Raw genomic sequence first — 336 nt, forward strand, 5'->3', positions numbered from 1 at the left:
TGCATGTGGAGAATCAGATTGAAAGAGCAATCAAAAACAGCTGTTAAAATTTATGTTTTTTAATAAATTTATAAATTTGCAATGCTTACAATAAATGAATTAAGTTACATCATTTAAATAATTGCAAAACTGAAACTTACTAATTTTGTGTACCCACAAGTTTATCAGAAAATAATGCCGTCGGTTGCGGCCGCCGTCACACAGGAAACTGAAGATCCCGTAGAGCTGATGCTCAAGAAAACTGGCTGCATAGAATTACACTACAAAGTACAAGAGTGCATTGCGGAAACAGGCGATTGGCGACGCTGTCAAGAGGTAGTAAAAGATTTTAAACAT

General features: G+C 35.4%; 1 protein-coding gene across 1 annotated transcript; it reads left to right on the forward strand.

Annotated features, from left to right (window-relative positions):
• LOC108368334 (cytochrome c oxidase assembly factor 4 homolog, mitochondrial) lies at positions 1-336 on the forward strand (the record flags this gene model as incomplete). Its single annotated transcript, XM_017623181.1, has 1 exon — positions 1-336. A coding segment is annotated over exon 1 (162 nt), but the record flags the coding sequence as incomplete, so codon positions are not given.

The sequence above is a fragment of the Rhagoletis zephyria genome, unplaced genomic scaffold (genome assembly GCF_001687245.7).
Source record: "Rhagoletis zephyria isolate East Lansing unplaced genomic scaffold, Rhagoletis_zephyria_1.1 Rzeph_scaffold_03073, whole genome shotgun sequence".
NCBI classification, from domain to species: domain Eukaryota; kingdom Metazoa; phylum Arthropoda; class Insecta; order Diptera; family Tephritidae; genus Rhagoletis; species Rhagoletis zephyria.